The 23,188-nt window shown below is 35.0% G+C and overlaps 2 protein-coding genes across 2 annotated transcripts in view; one reads left to right on the top strand and one right to left on the bottom strand.

Moving 5' to 3' along the window:
- LOC139815687 (uncharacterized) overlaps nt 1-23,188 on the top strand; it is a 239,480-nt gene that overhangs the window by 29,786 nt on the left and 186,506 nt on the right. The gene's annotated exons all lie outside the window — the stretch shown is intronic.
- LOC139816384 (uncharacterized) lies at nt 4,995-5,663 on the bottom strand. The gene has a single exon (XM_071783879.1). The coding sequence runs from the start codon at nt 5,661-5,663 to the stop codon at nt 4,995-4,997; it is 669 nt and encodes a 222-aa protein (XP_071639980.1).

The following is a 23,188-nucleotide window of genomic DNA, read 5'->3' on the forward strand; positions in this document are numbered from 1 at the left end:
TACTTGTAATTTATATATATGTATTATACATATATTCAAATCTCAAAATCTCGGGTACTCGCAATTCGTGCGTTCGCGTAAATGCCGTGTCTCTTGGTATACCTTTTAAACGAGATATATGTGGGGTGAAGGCCGGGCCGGAATCGAACCACGGACCTTTGAGTTAACAATCACTCACGAAGCCATAGAGCCACGCCACCCCACGCACCTAGATCCTTATGGCGTTTTTAATTTATTGCGACTTAGGCCACGAAATTTTCGAGATAATTGAAATTTTGTGCTTTATTTCGGGAATTTCATGGAATGCGACAAACAAGTCTATAATTTGCCTATTTTATTAGGCTCGAGTTTTCTGGTAGGTTTCGTCATTTACTATTTAATGAGCGATTACAGTTGGAGCGAGAAGGAGTTGCATCCGCTTCGTCAATTGATAACCGCTATTTTATGGTTTCCGTCTATTTCGTGTGATGAAATGAATGATTCCACGAAAGAAAGAAATCGTGGAGTCAACAGGACGTAACATAACTTTCAGCCTGTTATGAGGTCGAGGATTAAAAGGTCAAACGTGAGATTTAATATTAACAATATATACGACAGGATCGGAGACAAAATGACAATATAGGAGACAAGGCTAAGAAATTATGCAATTTTTCAACTTTTCTTCTTACCTAAAACAATCGGGCATTGCGAGCAACCACACAACAGCTAGTAGCTGCTTTTCGATTCTTGTTGTCGGTCTACCAGTGCTTGTGTGATTTTCCAAGAAAGGAGCAATAACAGTTAACAATATCTCCAATGCTGTCGCAGACATACGAAAATTCTCTTGGAACTGTTTAAGGATAAATCTTGGCACGACGAGTTCAACAAAATTTTAGCATCGTGCTGGCTTCGGACCCACTTCTTTTTCTTCGTGCATCAGCGTTGCAAACATTACCTCAACCTCATCATCGCTTTCGTCGTCGTCATCGTTATTTTCACAAAATACCTCGTCAATTTTCTCATCTGATATGCCAAAACCACTACAGAAGATGCAATAACTAATTCTCTGCCTCCTATATCCATATTTCTACCACGTTGATTTTTTATGGTAACTGAAAAAATATACTACATGCCAAAATAGAACATTAATTGTATTATACTTCATCTACCTATTTAACAATGATAATGCTTAACTGTTAAAAAATACATACTATTATTATTATTATATATTATACATTATATATACGTATATTATATATTATATATAAGTAAAAGAAAAACGCGGAGAAAATCATGTAAAAAGAGAGTTGGATGTACATTACATCTAATAATATCGAGTGCTCGTAACTTGTCGTGTTGCGTAAAAGAGTCACAGTGCGGTCTTACTTTGCGTGTACTTGGTGCGAGATATCTCTAGATATCTTAGTTAAATAAATGAAAATTTTGAATATAGATTGCTTATTTTAATTAATGTACCTGTCATTTGCGGATGTTTTGGGAGGACGCTGTCAGACTTTTCTGACTCTTTACTTGAAGATTGTAACGCGTCTGCTATACATGATTTAGTATTTTTTTTCCTCACTTTGTCCTCTGAAAAAATTAAAGATATAAATTAGTATATTTTTTGACAAATACATTACAATATTATAAAATAGACTTTAATATTAACACAAGGACTTTAATATTAACTTTAGAGAATATATAGATACTGCATGTTTTTGTTGATGTCAATAAATAGCATACAAAACGAATGTATATGATGCTGAAGCTTTTATAATCTAAAACGGTATATAATTCGATTCCTTTAGAATATTAAAAATAAAATTTGGACTCTACTTACTTATTGCAGTATTCTGGATGTTCTTCAATTGCATGTCTTATGCAATCTTCATGGTTCTTAAATGTTTTTCCGCACTATTTGCACGTGTTAATAAATAAATCTTTAATAATGTCAAACGTGGATAATCTTGAATCCATTTTATCCAAAACGAGCAGTCTAACGACTGCTTACTAAATAGAAATAAGCTCAACACGCGTTTGAAATATTGAAGGTCGAAAAGAAATTTATATATTTACACGATTTATTTAATAGAATGTATGTAAATATAATGCTGGGATTGGTGGGGCTACAATGCGAGTCGCAAAGTCGTAAGTCGCAAGAATTGACCAATTACAGTCGATTATTCTCCTGCTCAAATTCGATTTGCCGCCTAACCGGCTACGAATCATTTTTCCCAAATTTTAGCCAAATTAATTAATGAATCTCATTAAAATCATGCTTGTTTTAATCAGTAAGATCAGCCGCATCCTTGTACATAGCCGGATTTTGGAAAAAGGATCACAATTTATTTTTCGAAAATAAATATTACGAATATTGCAGTTAAAGTGCAGTTTTAAGTGCACTAAGTGCATAAAGTGCACTGCACACAGGACGCGGAAACGCTTGCCGCGCGGCACATATATCTCGTTTAAAAGGTATATCAAGAGACACGGCATTTACGCGAACGCACGAGTTGCGAGTACCCGAGATTTTGAGATTTGAATATATAATACTATATAAATTACAAGTAGTAAAATAAAATGTGTTCCTATTTATTATTTCAAAATTTCATGTTCTCCAACTCTCTCAAGGTTTCCGACTCGAGCAGTGTTGCGTGCTGTGATTTTTCGTGATTTTCCATGATTTTGTGATTTTTTGTTGGATGTGCATCTACTACTTGGAGCCTCCGCACAAAAATTTGACGTAGTAGATAAAATTTGGTGCTTTTATTATTTCAAAATTAAATGTTCTCCAACTTTCTCAAGGTTCGCCCCACTCGAGCAGTGTTGCGTGCTGTAATTTTTCGTTAAAAAAAAAAAATGATCTTCGCAGATCCTCGCGCTTTTCCACATTTTTGGTCCTCATTTTTTCGAATAATCTGAAGCTCGTTAGTTATTTTATATCACACGTGCGTGGAAAGTGGTCCATTACGCGCGCGCCATCTGTGCGACAAATGGCCAATTCCCCACGCGAGAAATTCCCTACTCGAACCCGTGCGGGACTTACACACGGCTTACACTCCCTATTTTATGTTGCAAGTGCCTGGAAAGTGGTCTATCACGCACGCATAGCGTGCGTAATGGGGCACTTTAATAAGATATTATGCAACACGTGCATGGAAAGTGCCTTATTACGCACGCTACGCGTGCGTGATAGACCACTTTCCAGGCACTTGCCACATAAAATAGGGTGTGTAACACGTGTATTAAGTTGAAAATTGGACGTGCGGGTGATCGCACTCGCCTCCGGCTCGTGCGTCCACTCCGCACGTCCAATTTCCATCTTACAGCACTTGTAACACAATATACTATTCCCGCACGGCCTCGAGTAAGAAATCTCTTGCGCGTGCGGAATCGGCCATCCGTCGCACAGATGACTCGCCTTCGGCTCGTGCGTCCACTCCGCACTCGTATCCAATTCTCAACTTTTCGCACTTGTTACACAAATAACTATAAAACTTCAAGTTGGGCTTTGACGTTGCTGGGCTTACAAATCTTACCAGATTCTGAGTATTCGCTTATCCGATGGCGCTTCAGATGAATTTTTAAGAAAATCCAAAACATTAAACAGTTAGAGATATAAAAAGAGAAATAACAAGTAGTTGGTTATCGAATCATTGCAGAAGCCATGAGTGACTCCCTCGTCTTCGCCAACCGAAGGTTGGCAGCAGTCGGGAGAAAAAAATTTTTTTAAAGCATTTGACAGTAGTTATTTAATTTTTTACAAAAATTTTCTATCCATAAAGATTTGTTACAATATTCTATAGCATAAATCATATAGCATTTACAATTAATTGACAAATTTTCATACGTATTTTTTATATTATTAAAATATATTGTTGTAACATAAGACTCAATAACTTTTATATTATTACGTAATGTACAATATAATAAACATACCATTATAGAAGTATCGGAATATAAAAAAAATGTACTGTCGATTACGTGCTATTTAAGAAGGAAATCTTGTTTTATACTTATTGCTCGGGGGAGGTGTAAGTCCGTCCCCGGATTCGCGATTTGGTCTAATGCTATGGTTTTTTGAAGGACCAGAGAGATCGTTCTTTCACGAAAAGCGAAAGGAAAAGCGAGATAGCAAACGAAAGCGACTCACCGTTTCGTTGCCCGATGTTCTCGTGGTAGCCTCGTGGCGTCCGGTCCTCCCTGTGGTGGTGGAGAGCGGAAGGCGTGCAGCAGGCTAGGATGTGCAGCAGGCACAATGTGTAACCAGGCAGGCAGACAAAACCGTGCAAAAACGGGCAAGCAGGCGATTTAGGCACTCAAGTGCAGGCAGAGGCAAGCAAGCAAGGCCCGAGATCAATGAGTCGACTCGTCGAGCTCCAAAAATTTGCGTGGTGTTCACTCGATCAACTCCGAACAGTGAGTGTGTTCTCCGGTGGTCCTCGGCTCACGCACCTGCGAATTGCGGCGGGAGCGAGTACTCATCGTTCCAAATAATTGCGGGCCACCCGCGGGCGGGCAGCACGAGTCGAGTGAGTCGCGCGAGTGTTGCTATCTATCGCGATCCGCCAACGTCTCGCGCGAATCACGAATTACGATTTTGTACGCAAATTCCTCGCGCAACTTATCAACTAGTATGTACAACTAATACTAAGGACGCGGACATCTACTATATACAGGCGAGCGCCGAACATGACATGCCGCCCACCAAATACAATAAATTTAATTGTATTTTACGACTCCGCATCTGCGGCCCGAGGTAGGGTGCCCATCGGCAAGGGGCACAATTTTACCAAGGGGCGCAGGATCGAGCCGTCCGCCACCCGGACCGTGGCGACACGCGGGACGCCATCGCTACCCAAATGTAGCGCTTCCACACGGCCGCGCTTCCAGCGCAAGGGGGACGCGTTATCGTCCTTGATAAGCACCAAAGATCCCACAGTGTGCGGGTTGGCGGGAGTCCACCATTTGGGGCGCTGCTGTAGGGTATTAAGATACTCCTTGTGCCAGCGCCTCTAAAAATCCTGGTGCATCCGCTGTACTAACTGCCATCGGCCCAAGCGACTCATCGAGAACGAAGTCAGGTCGGGCGAGGGAACGGCCACTAGGGGCTCCATGGTTAGGAAATGTCCCGGAGATAGGACTTTGAGATCCAAAGGATCGGTGCTCAGCGGGCAGAGGGGTCGAGAATTCAAAACGGCCTCGATCTGCACGAGGACCGTCGTGAACTCTTCAGTCGATAGGGTTTGATCTCCGACCATCCGTCGAAGATGAGTTTTGCACGACTTTACACTCGACTCCCAGAGGCCCCCGAAGTGGGGCGCAGAGGGAAGATTAAACGACCATTTAATCCTTTCTCGTTCCGCTGCATGGCACATGTGTTGTTCGAGCTCTTGTGCTGCTCCCACAAAATTAGTACCGCAGTCGCTGAACAAGTGTGAGCAGCGTCCGCGACGGGCTATGAAACGCTGCAGCGCAGGGAGAAAGGAGTCAGTGGACAACGACAAGGCGACTTCTAGGTGGATCGCCTTAATTGTGAAACAAACGAAGGCACACATAAGCCTTGAAGAAGGAGACTCCCCATGCTCGACGAGGGACCATATCGAGAACGGTCCAGCGAAATCTACACCGCTGATCGAAAACGGCTTGACCGCACTAACCCTTTCGACCGGGAGGCCTGCCATGAGGGGTTGGAGCGCGCGAGGATTCGCTCGGAAGCATTTATAGCATCCGGCAAGGACGCGTCGAATCGCGCGATGCACCCCGATTATCCAAAACTGCTGGGTGAGCAAATACTGAAGCGTGCGCCTACCTGGGTGTAAGTGCGTACGGTGTATTTGCTCTATAACAAGCTCGGTAAGTCTGTGTTTATTTGGTAGCAGCACAGGGTGCTTGGCCTCGAACGTCAGCCCCGAGTGGATGAACCTGCCGCACACCCTGAGAATACCCGTTGGGTCCAGAAAAGGAGCGAGTTTAAGGAACGGCTTGGGCAGCCTCCTCCCGTTTCGAAGTTGATCAATCTCTTCGCGAAAGGAATTCGATTAAACGAGTTTTACTACAACTAATAGCGCCGAATGCGCTTCGAGTTGATCCACGGCCAAGGTCGCGGGCCCCGGTTTGGCCTCGGATCGACTAGTAAATCTTAGGAGATACGCTACAATTCTACAAATTTTGTCTAACGACGAAAACTTATCTAATAACGAGAGTATAGAGTGAGGTGAATCGAACGCGACGATACGATCCGTTCTTCCTCGCGGGGAAAAGATTTCTCCGAAAGAACCGGCTCGGCGCGGAGCTCGAAATCCACCAGCCAGTCAGGGCCTCTTCACCATAACGAATTTGCCACAAGTTCACGAGAAAAAAGTCCACGCGAGCAGTGATCGGCTGGATTGAAATCAGTGGCAACATGGCCCCAAGCCGATACTGCAAGTTTCTCCTGTATCCGAGCAACGCGATTGCGAACGAAGGTCTTCCAGCGGTGCGGGGAAGAAATGATCCAATATAGCGCAACCTTGGCATCGGACCAGACATACTCTTCTGAATTTACCTAACAGCTAAAGTATCGATCATTTCACATATAATTATTCGATCTTTGAAGAAAAGAGATCGGATTAAAATACATATTTTTCTTCTAAAAAATAAAGATTTTTGTCTCTTGTATATAACACCGTTACACTGTAATTTTTTTTCTAAGTTAAACAGTTAACTAAAAATTCAGGAGTGTTACATTTTCAGAGCAATAAATTCAAGAAGCATTTATAATACCAAAATCGGCACAGCAACTATAACTTGTTTAACACAGTTTACTCTTGCAGCTTGATGCTCTCTCGATTATTTTTTAAATTTATTTCATAACAGGCGCGTATTAAATAATAAATTCGGAAGTAAGATATATTGTAAGCATTTGATTAAACAAACGTTTTAGTATTATATTTGTATAGTTAACTTCTTATTTTTTATCACTTTGGTGTTATGTAGTTATAATAATAATCCATATAGATAGATCCATAATCATAACTCCAAATTTTTCACTTAATAAAAGAATTAAAATTTTTGGTCATCCTTATTTAATAAAAATGAGAGAGAAAAGAAAGAAGAAAAAAAACGGAGTGGAAGGCAGAGAAAGAAAGAGAGAGAATTATTTAAAATACTAATGTTTAAATACTAGATTCATATTTGAGAATTTTCAAATGTGAATTTAGAGAGAGATAGGGCGTTCTAACTTTTTTAAAAGTTAGCATAAAAATAATTTTTCGCTAAACGTCTGGAGCAATAAAATCAAGGTTAAAACAATAAATTAGTACATAAAAAGAGCACTAATTCCTCTACACATCTCATGTGATCGCGCCGATATTGGCATGCCAGTTTAATAGACATGTCGTCGCAGATAACGCGGGCACGAGCACCGGGCGCAGTAAATGGGTCAGTCACCTTCGTAGATATAGCAGTTATATAAATCTTGGCGTTGTAACGCGACGCCATAAAGAGTGATATCGCGCGGCGAGTTGTTTTATCGCCCCTGCACGCACAGCGTGCACGCGTGTGGTTGCAAGGTCGGCTTGTGAATTCCCTCCAATCTTTCCGTAGGCCGCGGAAATCGTCGCTTTCTTGCATATCTTGCTCTCTCGCGCACATTTTTCGCACCGAACTACGCACAAATTTTGAATAATATCAATGAAAAAAACGAAAAGTCGACGTGGCTACAACATCTGGAACAATTTGGGATGATTTTCGAGGAAACATTTGAAAGTTAGCTGTAATTTATGAGTTATGGAGAGATTTTTAATGCCGGGTATTTCATTACACTTTATTACATTTTATATTTCATTTTCTGTATTTTATACATTTTAGCTGTTTATATTAAAAAAATGTGCATTTTCTTATTACATACGGATTTCTACATTATAATTATATATACCGTATTATCTCCTATCTAATATTCTATTTATATCATCGACAATGAGACCTATTAAAAACCAGTTTGAACTTTTAACTAAACTATATTTGGCGCGTGATATATGATTACTGATATATATATATATATTTTTTTTTTTTCGATATCTATACTATTATATAAAATCCTTACGGGTGGTGTATGTTTGAACGTTAATAACTTGAAAACTATTGGACCGAATTTTTACCAACAAGTACATAAAACGTGAAATAATTGACGGCTAGAATTTTCCGGGGAGTGCTATAAAGTGTATAATTTTTCATTACCGATCTTCTTGGAAACCGGTTTTTCTAATTTTTTAAATCTTACGCGAAATAATTGACGGAATCTCAAAGAATTATATATGAAACAGGGATAGAATTTTCCAGGGATTGCCATAAAGTGTATTAATTTTTCGTTACCGCTCTTTGGGAAAATCGTATCCAGAAATTTTCGAATTTTTCGGAATTTAACCGTAATCCAAACGATATGTATTATTTTTCGATAACAATTTATTTTTTTTTATGTAGGATAAGTTGTTTATCTCACATATTATATGTGAACAGTCACTTCAATTCGTGGCTTTCGTGACTGTCGCGTGTGATAGAAAAGTTATTGGAGTTTTCTTGCAATAACCTGCAGTTAAAACAAGAGAAACAAACTGTATTCAATTTTTTATAAATGAAAATTATTATTAAAAATTTGGATAAATGGAAAGAAAAATTTTCAAGAAATATTTACACAAAAAAAATGATGGACCAAAATTTTGTTAAAAATATGTGTGTAAAATAATCAAATTTTTCATGAGAGGGAGAGGGAGAGGGAGAGGAAGAGAGAGAGAAGGAGAGGAGAAGAGGGAAAGAGAGAGAGAGAGAGAGACTATTGAGTGAGATTATTATTTTGCGTGTATTATTACCCCAGATAGCACATGGACGTCCACTGGATGTCCCTCAGTAATCCATTTTTTGGCAACGGACGTCGATTTTTTAGTCCAAAAAAGATCCCGTGGATGTCTGGTGATGGACGTCCATTCATCGTACAGTTTTTGCACAGCTTTGGACGTTCATAGAATGTCCCGAATAGGCCATTTTCGGATCTATTCTGGGCTTATTTTGGACCTATTTATGGAATCTAAAATAAATCCAAAATACAGTAGTTTTAAAAGTATTGCATTACTGTTTTATAAAAAAAAGGATCAAAAGCCATTTTTCTTAATAAAGAGAAAATGTACATAACTGTTTATAAAATTTTATTTTCCCCCCCCCCCAGTACTGTTATTGACACCCACGCATTTCATGAGGATACTTTAAGAAAAAACAAACAGATCTTAATGAGTTAATTGCATTGTTTTGTATTAACGTCAACGATAATTATTCAACGTCAATTAAATCATTGATCTTATGTTTTTTTCTCAAAATATTCTATCAAAGCATAAAATACAACAGTACTAAAATAAAAATTTTATAACATTATGTAAACGTGTTTCTTCATGCAAATTTTTTCTCCAGCAGATGCAGAATAAAGAATTTTCTTCAGCGTTGGAGAAAAAATATTGATGAAGAAAAAACACGTACATAAATGTTATAAAATTTTATTTTATTACTTTTGACTGGTACATGTAGGTGCGAAAATATTGCTGTTTCAGACATTTTACAAATGTTGTAATTTTTAATATATACATAATTTGACCATATGTCTGAATCTAACAACAACTTATTTAACACTAACAACAATTTATTGTTGTACTTAAAAATATAAACATTTATTAATGTGACACTAGAGTATATAATAGACAGCAGCATATGTATCTAATTTATATTATATATATATCTAATATAGTATATATATATATAATATACTATCTGTACATAAAGATATATTAGAAACTAATTGCAGCAATAAATCTAAAATTTTTAGTGTTGTTTTAATTATGGAACAAAATAGAAGTTGGTTGACACAAAATTCAAATTAAAAATAAAATTAAACTAAAGTTTTTAAAAAATTAAGAAACAATTATAAATTGATTTTATATTTAAACAATTTTTTAGTATACGAATTAAAATATATGTTGTATCAAAATTAACATTAATATTAATACACGTATATATTGAAATAAATCTTACTTAGAAACTAATCTTTGAACTAATCTTTGAACGCTATTATAATCACATTTTAGTATCACTTGCATCACGTGAAATAATACACACGTATATTAATAAATTTTAAGAATTGAGATAAAAAACAGCAATAAAGAAAAAAGTCGAAAAGAATATAAAATTTACACTCTTGATTATTTCTTGGTTATCGTTAACTTTCTTTTTTTCGGCAGCCACCTTTCCTTGGCTCTCCGCAAAAAGCCATTTCTGGATTGCCTCCTCTAAAATCTTTCTTAGTATATGTAGGATTAGTCTCTTGACAAGAAACTGTAATAAAAACAGTATTTTGTAAACAGTAATTTCTCTTTTTAGTTACGCATATGGATTTTATTAAGATTAAGTGTTCAGATAAAAATACTTTTGTCACACACGCCCACAGACACACAGACACACCATATACACACACACACACACACACACACGCACGCACGCACGCACGCACACAGCGCGCGCATATACACACAATAAAGAAAATTAATAATCTTATTTATATCTAACACTTACCAATTAACAATGTCAGCAATTTTTAAATTACAAAATTTTCGTTTCTGTTTTGCCCCTAGCCAACTAATTTTTCTGCTAGCTCGTTTAGTCATCTATACGTATGCACTTACGTTATATGAATTCGTAAGGAGTTTTTCCCCAACTCGGATACTTCTTTAACCTATAACAAACTATTATTTTTTTTGTAAAATATATCATTATTTTTTGGAAATTACAAATATATATATATATAGATATAGATATATATATTATATATATATATATATAATATACGTGCAAACGTCTCGTTGCGTTCTACGTGATCTAATAAATCTGAATATAATATTAGGTTTATAGACTTCAATTTTGAACGTCATTGTCATATAAGTGAAACTTGATTAAATCGAAGAAATGTCCATCGTTATGTTCGGAAAATATTTGCTTTACTAAGGATTATGGTATATAACGCTCTCCTCTTTGGTTGAGTAAAGTTTATAAATTTACTATAAGAATTACAACCTTTCACGTTGCATTTCTTCTCTGTGATAGCTCTGAAAACTATCCTCGCCATGCCATCTCCCACTTATGCTACACCTCTCATGTCTCCTTATATAGTTACAATTTTGATATGCTCCAAGTAAATTCTTTCTACATTCAATATTCTATGTACACAGCGACCTAATCGAATCTCTATAACAACTGTAAATGTTAAGCAAATAATGTAAATCATTATGCTAACTAAAAGTAGATAAAATCCGTATCTAAGTAATCCGTATCCATATCCTGTCGATGACTGATAATCAGCTGGACTACAGTTTATATATGAGATTCAATCAATTGATTTCTCTAAAAATTGGTAAAATTTAAAAAAAACCGGTTTCCAAAAAGATCGTACCACAAAACTGTACACATCATCTGCACTCCCCGATAGAATCTATACCACTACTTCTTTAAGATCGGTCAATACATTCCCGAAAAATTGAAAAAATTTCCGTACCGGCTTCCCAAAAGATCGGTAACTCAAAATTATACAGTTTGTATAGCACTCCCCGAACAGTCCTGCCCCTGCTTGATCTATATTCTTTGATATTCGGCCCATTCTTTCCCGAAAAATTGAAGAAATTTATAAAAACCGTTTTCCAGAAGATCGTAACAAAAAACTTAAATATATATGATTATAAATCAAACAATGATCTTGTGTTATATTTATACAGGTTTTATCTTATATGTGTTTGAGTGATTATCCTATGTTGATGGATTTGCATAACCGATTGACTTTCAATCCAGAGTCTTTCATGTTGAGAAAACAGTATTATTTGTTTTTGTTTGCTATAATGTAAAAATACTGATATTGTCATGTATCAAATTATTTTATCATTAAAGTTGCATTTCTTATAGAAAATTCGTAAGATTGATTAATTAAACCTACTAAATAACCATTATTTTGTTTATAGATGATGTGGTACAATCGTTCCCCTCTGCTGTTACAATTGTCCCGGGGGTTGGGACGGTTGTAACAGTATTCCTCATATTTTTTAAACAATAATAAATTTTTTCCTAGTTACATTACTGAATTCAGCACAAGAAAATTTTGTAGTCAAATAAATTCTACATCTAACGGCACAGGTCTTTCTTACGTAGATATTATATTTTAACTGTTATAAAATCTTAAACTCAAAATGTTACTTTTGTCCCCGGTCTACCCTACAAAAGACATTTTCAATGTAATTTTACCCGCTAAATCATAATCTGCAATAAAATGCTAATACGGCCCTCTGATTGGCTGATAAGACCCGACTATGAATACCGGCCTTAAAGAATTATATATAAAATAGAAAAAAGAAAGATAATTTAACACTAACCTACCTTTAATGATAGTTTACAATTTTTCGACGTTTTCGAACACAAGCAACACATTGACATCGAAAACTCAAAAAACAATTTTTACTTCGGTCTTTTCTACCCCTATTTCATATATAATTCTTTTAAATTCGGTTGATTAGTTTTATATACGAGCTTTATATGCTCTAGCTTTATATGCGAGCAAAATTATGGACCTTTGATCGCGTATAAAGCTGGATCTAATCAACCAAATCTTAAAAAAGATTTGGTTGATTAGTTCTGGAGTTATAGAAATTTCGGTAAATTTGGCACATACACACATACTGATGAAACTTATCAAACACAAATTTTAGCAGAACACATTGCAAATACCCAATCGAAATATTATTTAATTCCAGCAGGAAATTATATAACCACTTATGGTTATATATAAGAGTTTCAATATGTTTCTGAATAATAAAATTATTTATCGAGCGCTATTCATTGATGGAGAAATAAAGAATTTTTTAATAAAAAAAGTAAAACGCAATTTAATAAAAAAGATAATTTGCGAGAGTTTATCCCCTCCTCTGGTTTATACACCAGTCTCTATTATGTTAACCTTCCCACCTATGCCTCACTCATTCGCGACGTTTCGAACCGTGAAGTTTGTTGTTACAATGCGATATTCCGGTCTGCAATTGCGCTGTAATAAATCCATTTAAGGGCTTTCGAATCTTTCTTACCCACCTGGTCTTTCAACCTGGCGAGATTATTTCTAAGATGCGAGGGATGTGGGGCGAGTGCTTACCGGCGTATCTGGAATTTCGGCAACGGTACATCCATAGGATTTCAATCCTTGTTTTTTTTTTTTTTGACTGCGTCTTTTATACTTTGTTCGTCTATTGACTACGCCTTATACTCGACTTCTTTTTTATTATCTTTGTTAATCTTCGTATTGACTTTATGTAACTTTTAACGCTGAAGAGGACACGAATAATGTGTCGAAACGTACGTTATATATATATATATATTTATTTTTATAAATTGTTTGCGCTTTGATTACCGCGCTTGGCTCTAATTGCCTCTCCTATTCACATTGTGTTAATAAAAAAGGTAAAATATTAACTTATTTGATTACTCACACACACACACACACACACACACACACACACACACACACACACACACACACACCACACAACACACACTGCACGCGCGCGCGCGCGCGCATACATACATACAGACATTTTTAAAATTACAATTTTTCGACGTTTTAGAACATTCTGAACACGTTCAGAAAAACAAAAAAAATTTTTTTTTAACGAAAACAAAGCTTTCTCTATGAGGAAGCAAAATTGCAATTTTTCGACGTTTTAGAACATTCTGAACACATTCAAAAAAACAAAAAAAATTTTTTTTTTAACGAAAACAAAGTTTCCTCTATGAGGAAGCAAAAATTTGATGCTTATATATATAAATATCAAAGATTATTATTAACACTTTGACGATTAATCGGACCAAAACTAATAGTCGAATCGTCACAATAATAAATTATTGCCAGTTAGGCCACCGCTTACATTCAGATTAATTTAATTTAATTTAATTTAATTTAATTTAATTTAATTTAATTAATTTAATACACACACACACACACGCGCACACACACACACACGCGCCATGAGTATGAGCAAAGAAAACCCATCCCGGCTCATGGAATTGTTATTGTTGCGGGAAAATTAAAAATCGAAGAGCTTGGCCCAAGTAGTTTTATTCGCTGAACATAATCTAGAAATCATGAAAAAATGATTCATGAATTATGAAGCAATGTTGCAGATTGCGAATGATATATGCGAATCTTATTCTTTGGGTAAAACATCAACTCACACTTTTTTTTAAATGAAAACAAAGCTGTGAGGAAGCAAAACATTTTATAACAAACATGTTCTTTTCTTCATATAAAATATCTTTCCCTGCTTAACATTAAGAGGAATGAGAAATGATTGACTACCACATTTTATTTCTCATTTAATGACAGAAAACAAATTATTTTCTATATGTTTCTTATACTTTGAAATAAACAAGTAATGCACATAAAACGTAAAAATTAAAATTATTTATTAATACTGTTTATATATTTTAGTATTATATATAGTTAACTCATAAAAAAAAACTTATTTTTGTACTTTGTTTTTGGCTTATAATTTAAAAGTTATATCACTCTGTTCTTTACACCAATTATGCTACAAGATGGTGCACGATTCAAGAATTATAAACTTATATGATTTTTATTCACGTATAGTAATTCCAACTAGCCATTGAATTATTAAGAATATGTTTGTGATACACGATTATATAAATTCTTTCGATATATTTGTAATTTAAAGCAAGTGCACGTAATTTTTAAATTTACAGGATTACAATTTATTGAACAGGATATATTATATGAATAAAATTCATTAAATTAAAAAAAAAAATTCTATTAATTTCTCGATTCTAACGAAAGTATCCCATCGCTCTGATAGTCGCAGCCGAGAAACGATACGACACCCGCCGTTGTTATGCAATATTTCCTCAAAATTGTCACGTTCCGCTCTACTAGCTACCGCAAGCTGCCGCAACCCACTTTTCGGGCTCCGTCAGTGGTTGAATGAACAAGAAACGTGTCTGCTTCTCGTAGACGTCGTAGAGTTCCGAAGGGCAACGTTATCGCCAATGAAGGCTTAGGCGCTGGCCCGCGGCTAAACGAGCATATACGCGACCATGTAGAACGATGGAAGTGCGAGGTCAAGAGCCACTTAAGAACACACTCGAATGCACATCCGCCCGTTCGCCTCGACGCGGACGCAACGGATAGATCCCCGATAGGGATCTCGATCCCCGGCGCGTTCCTGTTCGCGCCGCGTGTAAATCCCGGGACGGCGCGACCTATCGGCGAACGCTCGGGCAGCAACGACGGCGCTACGATGATGGATGGCCTGTTGCCTCCCCCACGGGCGAGATCAAGAAGAATGACTTCGCGTCCGTTCCGACTGTCCCGTCGCGCCTCGTAATTACCGTCCGTCTGTCCGCGAACGTCTTCCAACAACAGTCGCCGCGCGATGCGCGGTTTTATTAACCCTCTCGGGATTCGCAACGCTTTAAAGGTAGGTAAACCGCAGACTATGATTTCACGCACCGGATTCTTTAACTCTCGCGCGACCAACCGGGACGTGGCCACACGCCGACTCTTCTCTCAACCTTTTCGAAAACTACGTACTTCATAAGAGCATTTGAAGTGACAAAAACAAGTAACAGATAATAATATTAATTATGTGTGTTTTTAAATTTATATTTATATTCTTACTCTTTTCATTAATTTATTTTTAAAAGAGAACTATGTCTATAAATATATAAAATATTTTATTACTAAATATTGCGAAACATTTTTAAATAGAAGCTAAATTTTCTAAATAAAATGTGCAAATAAGAACACTAATAACATCTTGATCTTGATCGAAGATATTACGTTTTTATCGGAATATTAATTATATACAGAAACCTTATTGACTTTTGTTTCTTATTCTATTTTATAATGCCTATATTAATTTAAAAAAATTATATTAATAATGATTCTAATTTAACAACCACTTTACTTATAATTTTTGTATAAATGTTATCGTAAACAATCACATCATATAATCCATTTCTTCGAGTCACATATATAGATTTTAAGATATTATCTTGGAAAATTCAGTCACTTAAGGTACTCAAAGGTTTTAAGATATTGTTGTTATCATGGGGTATCCTCATAACTAAAATGTCATTAACGCTTTATTCGTTAGACAGTTCGATACTCTCGTAAATACAAGTTACAGATCAGCATGTATATACAGGCGTATGCATGACATCGGCCACGTTTTACGGGGTTTCGAGGGATTACGCCCGTCTCGTTTACATTCTAGCAAAAAGCCGTTTAACGCTTTTGTAATCGAGATAATTGTGGCGCGGCGTCTTTTCATTTTACCGCGGCACGACAGCCACGCACTGCTCGTCGCGCTACTTTTATTCGACGCCGCGGCATTAAACGAAGCATTGTGCAGCGTAAAGCTCTGTAGCTACATATAATGAGTGCCCCAAGCGCTAATTAATGAACGGAGTAAACGACACAAGCAATGCCGCGTCACTACCTGTCTCACAGTTGCACAAAGACGTGTCCAATTAGTCACAAAAAATTGCAGGTGGCCAATAAAATTGATAACTGAGCTGATTACAACAGAAGGTCGCTGAGAAAATTTGGTCGAACAAGTTAATAAATTATTGCTACAACGAAACATACATTTAATGTGTTAATTTACGTTTAGTAATATTTGTTAATCTTAACGATTTAATAAACTCTTCTAAATTTTATAGAAACAAAAAAGATTAAAAAACACGCGAGTTAAGACTAAAATCTTTCACATTCGCTTTTTTATACTCGCTTTCGTTTTGTAAAGGCTGCGTTTCGATATTCACTAAAAATCTATATTTTTCTATATTTTACGTTACGTATATGTATATTATAGATTTTCAGTACTGACAGTTGCTAGAAGCGAAAACGGAAACAAGTGAATTTCGCAAAACGCTGCGAGAAAGAAAAGGAGCATTCTCCTCCTGCAATATCAGAGATTACCGTTAACGGTCTCAATACTAGCGAATTATGATTTCAATTCCTTGTAGATATGATTGAAATCAGGCTTAATTACTTGTCGCGCCGTTTACCATGCAGAATGCAGATTGAAGTTTGCGAGTTCCACGGGTTCGGTAACATACGCGGCCGACAGTGATGACAAAATTAGTGTTGAATGTTTGCTATTGCAATTACAAGCACGAAAGAGCGATTTGTTCCGTTCTTTACAACATATAATTACCTAATATGTCACGTGCGCCTTTTATTTCAAGTGTTACTGCCCGGAAGGAGAGGATCGTGGTATTGCGATATGGACATCGTGTAACTTACACCTGTTGGGTAAACCAAACGATACTGGTCAATATAAATGAATCTATATCGGTACGAGATAAAGGTACATCCACACTATTTAATATAGTGGGCAAATATTTGCTATTAACATATTTATAACTTGTTTCGACGCTTTCTTTTGTAACTATCAGTCATTTTTGCAGCTAAGAAATGTTATAAATTGTTAATAATATTTCCTACTCTTAGTTTTATTATATCATTTTATTGCAAATATAAATCATTACATTATTTTATAATATATGCATATATAAATTATCTCACGCATAAAACGGCGCGTTATGTTTTTTGCCTAAACAATTTTTATTACGAATTTATTATCTGGTTTTGAGATATTAGTTGATACCTATGACCGTGTTTATACCAAAATCGTATCGCGGGATTAGACTAATCGGATGAACGCCATCGTGCTTTTCAGGATATGGGCAAAGAATTATTTCAGACCGAGGACATTTACGACGAACGTAAAATCTTTGCCTCGCGCTACCGCGAGCACCGTACACGTTCTCTCTTTCTCTCTCTCTCTCTCTTTCTCTCTTGGAAATGCCGTAATATGAAACGGAATAAACATTTCGTTGTGTGTCCAGCTTAAGATACCACTTCTGTTGCAATATAGCTCACTGAGATATGTTGACTGGTAGTGAAACCATAGGATCATTTTGCAATAGTTTTTATGCACTTCGACCACCCCGATTGCTATTGCGAAATCTACAAAAATTTTATTGCAACAAGAGTTACCTTATACTATTATTTTGTAAGCTAATTACTTACAATTATTCTTAAAATTTTTTATAATCTTATAAGTCATTATATAATTATAATTAATCTATAACCTTATAATTTCTATAATTTTTTATAATGTTGAAAAAAGACTTTTAAGAACACTAATGTTATACAATGTATAATCTTTCTTTAGATACCAATAAATAATTATATGCGAGATACTTTAAGAATACATTTAATAATTCAGTTGGTGAAAAGAAAATTAATACCGCGACCTCTTCTATTTTCTTCTTTTCTGCAATTTACAACGAATACAATCATAATTTGTCATTAGTCAAATTGTACAAAAACAATCCATTGCGTGATACGCCGCATCAGAAGACGATAAATCTCTGTTCGCGCCGCTGCATAAATATAATTTATGCAGTCGCACATGTCGCGCACCGAGTTGATTGATTTCATTTATTTCCACCCGATGCTGGTTGCAACACTCCGAAATTAGAAATTCCCTTGTGTCAGGTCGTGCCACGCGTGGTTGAAATTTATGACGGACATTACGGTGAACGAGAATCAGAAATCAGGGCGGCGAGAGCTGCTGGCGGCAATTTGACGAATGCGTGTAAACGCAGAGTAAGTAGATTTTCTAGTGAAAGAAATAAGAATGTTGCCGTAAGAATGGGACATAAAAAACTTGTACCAAAATATTTGTATCGAAACAAATAATAGACACCGCTTTCCAGATAGTACACGGAAAGAACGGTTTTGCTGAAGTATCTAAAAATTTAGCTAGATATACAGATCTGAAAATAATTTTGTTGCACCATCAAAATAATTATAATAGGTCACTAAAGTATGATGATAATGCTGTAAAAAATTTTGACATTTTAGCAATCAGTTTGAGTGTTATACATAATTATTTTGATAAGTCAACAAAATTATTTTCAGATCTATATCTAGCTAAATTTTAATTAAGCTAGATGATTAAATCATTCTTGACATATTTGGACTGATACATCTCACGCATTACTTGTGAAAAATTATGCGGGATAAAAGAACAATTTTGATAACAAAGATTTTGTCAGATACCAATACGCGAAATGTTAAATTTAAAAAACTACGCGAAGAGAGAGAAAAAAAGAAACATTTCAATTTTAACTAAATTAATATCTGTGTCAACCAAACCATCTCTGCAAAATCTGGATACAAGACAACCAGGTAATTAAAATCAAAAGTTAAAAAATTGAGTCACTTTTCATTCAGTCTCCACCGAGGCAACATTAATTCCGCATTTGTATTTTCGTACGTCGTTTATGTTACATTTGTAGCATTCACGTTCGAATGTCACTTGATCAAGCGTGTACCGCGGGCAAATATTTGCAAATTAACATATTTATAACTTGTTTCGACACTTTCTTTCGTAGGTTGTAAAAGAGCTTCATTGCATGCGTAAATCTTTGAAGCGGCGTGCAGTACAGTTGCTTCATTCAACTCTATTCTCTTATAAAAGCACCATTCACTCGGGCTACACACCCTGCGAAGCGCAAACACCTCGTTGCTTCTCCACTTTCTCGAAGGATATGCTTACTTAGTATCCTGTTTCATGTCTGCGAGCTATTTGCCTGAGACTGATCGATTTATTCTGCGTTTGCTCAATCAGTATCCGAATCGTGTTTAACTTGCTAATTATATGGCATTGAACTGCAATCACGAAACTCATCATTTAAAGCAAACACTTTTTTTTCAGGGTGTGGACTTAATAATTCAATGCCTTTTACTGTTTCAAATTTCAATAAGTTTTAATCACTGTTTAATTTTATTCTACATGCTAAGTTACTTCACTTTTTTACAATCCGTAATTTACATCTTATCTAATGTTAACATTTCGTTCCAAGAATATTTACGTTTGTTAAATTTCAATAAAATTTCCGGTAGTTTATTCTTTTTGATAATTAAATCGATTTAACACTAGAACTACCGATACCTATTTCTATCGAAGGGGTCAAAATGAAAAAAAAAGGGAACAAGAGAGAACTAATTTATAAAATTAATTATCTGTATATTTCAATAAAGTTAGAGAACATTTCAGAAATTGCAATGTTTTAAAAATAAATAATAATTATTTAAAAAATGTCAAACAAATCGTTTTGATTCCCTTGGTAGTTCTGGTGTTAATTTCTCAAAAGAAAGTTGTAGAAAACATCGAATGTATTCAACACTACTCGCTGAAACGATCATTCGCTGAAACTTGATCGTGTGACCTCGGACGTACGTTTCGACACAACCAATTAACGGTCTAAGAATCTGTCAACTAAGAATAAGGATTTCGACTAGACATGCCTCTAGACAGAAGGACACCTGTAGTATGAGACCATTAAAACTGTTCTTTTTTTATAATACGTTAAAAAACGTCCATGTCAACGCTCTCGATATATTTCTTGCCATTTTTTACGCCGATGACAAACACTTCATGGGTAATCCATTATCGAAACAGTTCAATGATCACTATGCTGTTTGTTTAATTTATTGGCACTCAATAAAAAAGATATTACTTTGATCGCTGAACAGTTATTTGAAACAAATAACTTATGCAAACTTCTGTGTTATCGCTCTCGTCTATTTATTATTAAAATATTAACACTTTCGCAGCCGATTCTAGCGCTCGGCCTAAAACTGAGAGCCGCGTGCATTTGTTTCATTTTAGAATCAAAATCCATTCAAATACTTATTTTGATAAACTTGAAATTAATTTATTGTTAGATGTGGTAACCATAAATACGAATCTGTCTTTCCATAAATATAAAATTATGTAAAACGGCAACCAGCTAAAGATTTTAAAATGACGTAAAATTACATTAGCGACAAGTAGCTATAGATCTTAAAATGACGTAAAATTACGTCAGCGGCTGCGAATGTGTTAAATATCTTCATGACTACGTCGTTATTACCGCATTTTTAATGTAAATATTTTGTAAATTATGAAACAAGAAAGAATAAATCATTAAGATATAATGAGGTACATGTAATGTGCGACAAATGATAATAATCTTTCTCAGAAGAAAAGGATGTCAATTTAACATAGAATTGGCAATTCAAAAAAGATTCCTCTAATCCTCTCAAATATTCGGTATAAATATACTACCTGTTTTTATTTAAAATGTAAAAGACAGAAACAGATGTTGTTAACAACCGTGCTTCATTGTTCATTCAGACGTGACAAATCTGACAGTGAAATATGCTTTGCAATTTTATTTACGCTTGTGTAAGTATGTATAACTATCATACATCGTTGGAACGACAAAAAATTACACAAAAAAATGATACATATATATGTCGCAGAGATTTCGTGTAATTCGTTTTTTTGCAAAATTCCTAAAGCATCCACAAGAAACCAGGATATTGTGGAAGAAGAAGCAAATAATTTATGCAAGCTTCTGTGTCAACAAGTTTCGCTCTTTTTTATCTTTACTTTTAAAATTTTAAGTCAATACACATAATAATTTTAAATATTTATTTTTTATAGATTTGTTGCAAATTTTATTTTAATTTATTACACTTGTAAGAAAAAAAATTGTTAATCCCAAGAAATATTTAGTCCGACGTTCGACAAGAAATATTTAGTCCGACATTTTTACGTTCAACTAAACATTTTAATTAGTTAACTAAACATTAGTTAAATTAATTAATTTTTGATTAAAGAAACTAAATAAATTGTTGAATAAACTAATGTTTAGTTAACTAACTAAAATGTTTAGTTGAACATATCGGACTAATCGGACTAAATATTTCTTGGGATTAATAAATTTTTTTTCTCATGGCAGTGTAGATTCAGACGCGTAAAAATCCGAATGTCTTTTCCTTGATCAATGGAATTTTCGTGATCAATAAAGAGTTTAAAAGGATTAAACGTGAAATAAATTTGTTTTCTCATGTCGCAGTTCTATTAAGTAATTAAGCGATACTCGATGCGCGACTCGCGGTATATGTGCGGATACAAATTAAGAGACCCAAGGCACGAATAAGCTAAATAAAGTGAAATAAATGGAAGACGTTCGAGCTAATGAATATGTAGGTATATGTAACGGGCGGTTCAAGCAAAAGCTAGAAGACGTGACGCGATACGTTAAGTATAAGGGCGACGTGTTCATTAATTTTGTGACAATTCGCTCACGCGTCTTTTATTTGGATTTGCGAGATAAGTGAAATCAAGTTTCAGGAATTTCACGCCACACGAGATATCCTTGCTGCAAAATGAAAATGCGTATTCTATACGTGAATGACATCTGCCCGTCTTGACGATATGTAATTATCAAGTTTGTGCAAGAGAGAATAAAAAACTCGATGATTGAGATTAAAACTGGTATAACCAGCAAGTAATTTACGCTTTTGTATACATTATCACAACAATTCTTGTAATAAATTACAGACCAGCAAATAGATAAAGAAATTAAAACTACTTAACAATTTTCTTTTATTCATCTAAAATACAATATATTTATCGCAATTTATTAAAAATTATAATGTATTCAAAATACTATTTATTAATTAGGTTGTTTATCTAGTAATTAATATTAAATTGATTAGGTTGGAAAATATGTAAAAATTTAAAAACAAAAATGAAAACTTTTGCGCATCATTTATACCGCGCCTGATAATTCTTAATTAACCCGTTTTTTATATTCGTAGATTTTCATTGGAGCCTATACTTCGAATTTTAATATTAAATTGATTAATTAATTTATTGAAGTATAAGATAAAATTATATTATAATGTTTTAGTATAATAAAAAATGTATTAAATAAACTAAAAAAAATAACAGTACTTTATTTTAACTTATAAAATTTAATTTAGAAATTTATCTCTCTTTCGTTTTTTCTATTCATCTAACTATCTCTCAATGAGCTTTTTCACTATCTTCACAATCTGCTCGATTTACTTTCGAGCGATTGAAGCATTTGAAAAATGCATAGCAAATTTAGACAAGGTATCATGTCTGAAATGGGTTTAGCTAATAAATCTTATCTTTTTTTCTATGCACACTTGTACCGTCAGCAACCCATATGCACAGCAATTATCTATCATTTGCACTGCAGCAACGCC

This window comes from Temnothorax longispinosus, chromosome 7, assembly GCF_030848805.1.
Source record: "Temnothorax longispinosus isolate EJ_2023e chromosome 7, Tlon_JGU_v1, whole genome shotgun sequence".
Lineage (NCBI taxonomy): Eukaryota > Metazoa > Arthropoda > Insecta > Hymenoptera > Formicidae > Temnothorax > Temnothorax longispinosus.

Bases quoted from the DNA above. Each gene is read 5' to 3' on its own strand.
- LOC139816384 (XM_071783879.1), bottom strand. From the start codon at position 5,663: ATGGCAGGCCTCCCGGTCGAAAGGGTTAGTGCGGTCAAGCCGTTTTCG.